This window comes from Myotis lucifugus, unplaced genomic scaffold, assembly GCF_000147115.1.
Source record: "Myotis lucifugus unplaced genomic scaffold, Myoluc2.0 scaffold_141, whole genome shotgun sequence".
NCBI classification, from domain to species: Eukaryota; Metazoa; Chordata; class Mammalia; order Chiroptera; family Vespertilionidae; genus Myotis; species Myotis lucifugus.
The window spans coordinates 1,896,542-1,900,734 of NW_005871189.1; the positions used below are offsets into that span (position 1 = coordinate 1,896,542).

General features: G+C 52.3%; 1 protein-coding gene across 1 annotated transcript in view; it reads right to left on the reverse strand.

The window, feature by feature from the left end:
• Positions 1-4,193, reverse strand: part of LOC102422096 (transient receptor potential cation channel subfamily V member 6) — a gene marked incomplete at its 3' end in the record, with an annotated part of 14,992 nt that overhangs the window by 2,713 nt on the left and 8,086 nt on the right. The window contains exons 2-9 of the mRNA XM_023758890.1: positions 3,414-3,511; positions 3,131-3,253; positions 2,559-2,696; positions 2,170-2,268; positions 1,845-2,020; positions 961-1,107; positions 665-877; positions 22-151 (exon numbers count right to left, since the gene is read on the reverse strand). Of these exons, the coding sequence (XP_023614658.1) occupies positions 22-151; positions 665-877; positions 961-1,107; positions 1,845-2,020; positions 2,170-2,268; positions 2,559-2,696; positions 3,131-3,253; positions 3,414-3,511 (1,124 nt within the window). The remainder of the gene's footprint in view (positions 1-21; positions 152-664; positions 878-960; positions 1,108-1,844; positions 2,021-2,169; positions 2,269-2,558; positions 2,697-3,130; positions 3,254-3,413; positions 3,512-4,193) is intronic.

The following is a 4,193-nucleotide window of genomic DNA, read 5'->3' on the forward strand; positions in this document are numbered from 1 at the left end:
GGCCAGGGCTCAGGCTAGAACCTTGGATCAGACAGTCCCACCTCAGACCCAGTCCACACCATACCTCTACAATCAGGATGAACACAGCTCCAATGACAGTTACCAGTTCCCCCACCAGTCGGATAGCATCCTGGGGGGTCACATAGGCCTCCTGGGGAGAGAAACATGGTCAGTACTCAGGGTTTTCAGGCATCTGCCCTGCCTGCCCCTGGTCAGAAGTCAGTGTCCCTTGTTTGATTTTTCCTTTTAAAAAATATGTTTTTTAAATTGACTTTTAGAGAAAAGAAGGAAGAGAGAGAGAGAGAGAGAGAGAGAGAGAGAGAGAGAGAGAGAGAGAGAGAGAAATTGGTCAATTTGAGAGCAAAACATCAATTTGGGCATGTTCACTGACCAGGAATTGAACTGGCAACCTTTCAGTGCCCAGGGATGGTGCCCAACCAAGGGAGCCAGTGCTCGATTCTTTTTAACCTGTTTGGCTAGCAAGCTCCAACTCCACTCTTTGAGTGTTATGTGTGTTTCTGCATGTGTGTATTTTGAGTTTGTGCCTATGTGTTTGAGACCTGGGTGAGGGGGAAAGTGTGGGTTTTAGGACAAGTGATAACAAGTCTGAGAAAGGGGAGAGAGTGGATCCTGCCCAGAAACTCAGCTGCTCCTAGTGTGTCACCTGAAGGAGCTTCTGCTGCAGGAGGGTGTTGTCCCTGGGCTGTGTGCGGTTATCAGTCCTGGGCTTCAGGGGGCGGTAGATGCAGCACATGGTGAAGCAGATGATATAGAGCACATACAAGGCACCCAGCAGGCAAAAGTAGGGTCGCCCGTATCTCTTCCACTTGAGGCTCACCAGCTCCTTCACTGGTGTCTGGTCCAGGATCTGGCGAGCCTACATCAGGAAGAAAACAGAACAAGTGGCTCCGAGACCCTGATGTCCCTCCCCAGCCACTCTCTGACCTGAACTCTTTTTACCTCCCGCTTCTTGGTGGTGACAATCAGTTCCAGCAGTGATGGCTCATCCCCCGAGGAATCGATCTCTGTGAGATCATAGAGGGTATAGGTTGTCAACCCAAATGTCCCCTGGCTGTGCTTCCACTTCTGCAACAAGTGATTGAACATCTGGGGGAGGGGGAACACAGAGTCAGGAGGAACTGGTAAAGGGGAGGGTCACAAAGTGGGAGTGAGGAGCAGGTCCAGGAGAACAGCATCCCTGGAAAGGGTGGCTGCTCTTCAGTCACTGATCACAGCCTTCGGGGCAGAAAGACCCATGTATACGCTGACCCCTGGGTTGCTTTCTGACTCCCTGAATTGCTTTACTCCCTCTTGAACTTGGGAAGAGGTGAGAGTCTAGAGGGCTGCTGCCCGTGGACTGGAAGTGTGGGTGGATATGGGCATTACAAACCACCATAGCATGGGAGCTAGACTATAGCCTCCAACACCTCAGAAAAGAGAAAGTAGGCAAGAAAGGGTCAGGAACAAGGGAGACAGGGGCTGAGCAAACACTTCCAACCTGAAAATGGGAGCTAGGCATCAAGGATGAATGTTTACATCTATTTCCTCAAAGGGCTAGAACAGCAGTTCTCAACCTGTGGGTCGCAACACCTTTGGGGGTCGAACGACCCTTTCACAGGGGTCGCTTGAGACCATCGGAAAACACATATATAATTACATATTGTTTTTGTGATTAATCACTCTGCTTTAATTACATTCAATTTGTAACAATGAAATTGGGGGTCACCACAACATGAGGAACTGTATTAAAGGGTCATGGCATTAGGAAGGTTGAGAACCACTGGGCTAGAAGTATAGAATGGGGTCATTAGAAGGACACCTTGGGGTTGAAGAGTGTCCCTCACCACAGTGTTGCCCTCCACTCCTGCCAGCTTGAAAGGGGTGAGACCCTGGTGATTGGGTACAAGATCCAGGGACTGCAGGTGGCCCCCACGTTTGTCATAGGAGAGCAGCAGGTTGTACATCTGGCAGGCAAAGGTCTTGTTGGGCTGGAAGACGAGGATGTGCAACACTGTGTTTCCTGGGGAGGACACCGGTGTCATGTGGTTACTGGACCCTAGTCCCCGACAGTCCTCATGCCCACCCCAGAGTGGGCCTGACCCTTGTCCCAAACCCTCCCCTCCCATTCCCTTCCTGTTCCCTAGGTCCTTTCCACACTCCAGTGCTTACCCAGGGAGTCCTGGGCCCTGATGTTAGCTCCATGTTCAATGAGCAGACGCACGATCTCCTCACTGCCCACGCAGGCAGCAAAGGACAAAGGGTGCTCCCCTGGGGAAACAGAGGGCTCCATGGCATGAGTGCAGGCTGGGATGGGCACCTCCCCAGTGACTGCCTGTTCCTCCACACAGCTCAGCTCTAGACTTGGGAACACTTATCAGCAAAACCAGAGGCAGGGATGGTGCAGAGGCCCTGGGGGAATGGGCTCTGGCCTTAAGCCCTATAAGGGCTGACCCCAGTCCACCCCACCCCATCAGGCACAGAGCTCTCCTCATTCCATCCTCCCCTGGCTCTTGCCTGCTACCTACCTCCCCTTCCCCGGCTCTGGCTCTGGTTCTCACCAAAGTAGATGTGGTTGTGGGGGCTGAGGCGGAAAGCTGTTCCTGTAGCTCTGGCAGAGACGCTGGCCCCGTGGGCGAGCAGGGCTCGCACCAAGTTCACATTCTGGTTCATGATGGCCACGTGCAGTGCAGTCTGACCTGGTTCAGAGAGAGCCCTCAGGCATGGGGTCTGTCCCCAGGATTGTGCAGGGTCAAGTAGATATGGATGGGCCTGATCATTGTTCCAGCCACTCCTCTCCCACCCCCTTCCTATTCCCTAGGTCCTATACCATATCTTCACATGATCCTATACTAGGGCAGCCTAGGGGGTGGATACAGAGAGCCCTGGGCCAGGCAAGGTTCCCAGGGTATCCAGCCGTAGCCCCCTTTTTCCCATTCTCTAGGTCTCTCCATTTGGGGGGTTGGTGCTCTAATAACATGCCATGAGGAAGACAAGGCAGAAGGGAAAGGGAATAGGGAGTAGTGGGGCTCAGGTTCCCTCTTTGGTTTCCCCAAGTTATCCATCACAAAGTCTGACTTGCAATATCCAACAGGTATCCCCTTCCCTCCATCTCAGGCCCCTAGTTCCTCACCCTCATACAGCTCAGATGTCATGGGCTCCAAGACTAGCTCCGGGGCAGCCTCCATCAGCACCATGGCAGCCTCCAGGTTGTCATAGAGGGCCGCTATGTGCAGCGCTGTCTCCCCCATGACTCCTGAACAGAAAGAAGAGGTATGGGGCTTCTAAGGGCAGGGGAATGGGAACAATAGTGTCTTAGGGGCCCACAGCAGAAGGTCCTGGGCTATCCTGGGGAGCCACTCACATGCAGCTGATCCAGAAAGAGTTGGGTGCTGAGGGCTCTGCTCCTTTCTTACCTCTTTGGTGCACCTCACAGGCCTGATACTCGAGCAGCTTGTTGAGAGTCTGGACATCATTCTCTTTGGCAGCTAGAAGGAAAGGACACCCCAAGATCCTACAAGGAAATGGGATCAGAAAGGTATCAGTAGTGAGCATGCCCAGTGATGGGGTGACGGGTGAGGATTTGCTTGATTGTACGTAAACACGTGGACCTCAGTGATAATGAACCCCAAGGTCCCTGGTTCAGGGAAGTGAGGCCATTTGGGGTGCAAAGAGTTTCTGATCTCTTTTTTTCACTACCAGTTAGCCCAAAACTCAGTGACTGGTTTCTACATCTCCCCCACTCCGCCCCCTGCCAGGGTGTGGGCACCAGAATGTATGAACATAGCAGGCATGGAGGGGAGGAGCTCTACTTAGGCACTCACTCACCTCTTGAACTACTGACTTCTGGAACAACCCTGATTCAGCCTTCACTGAGTGTCCTGAGATGACCCTCCATGATAAGCCTTGTTTTCAAGGACAAGGAATACAAGGCATTCCTCCCTCTTGTTTGTGGAGGAAGTCAACACGCAGAGGTTAGCAGGTTTTCTCCTGTTGCATGGTGCTCTGCTTCCTCGACCTTCTCAGCGAAGCCCTTTGATCCTGGCTCTTCCCTCCCTGTACCAGCATCTTTAGGGCTCAACCCAAAAGGAATAGTGCAGCCTTTTTGTTTTCCTGGCAGATTATAGTCTCTTCCTACTTCCTATCTGTTTCTCACTTATTTTAGCAAAAATTATCTTCTCTGACTCCTCAATCCT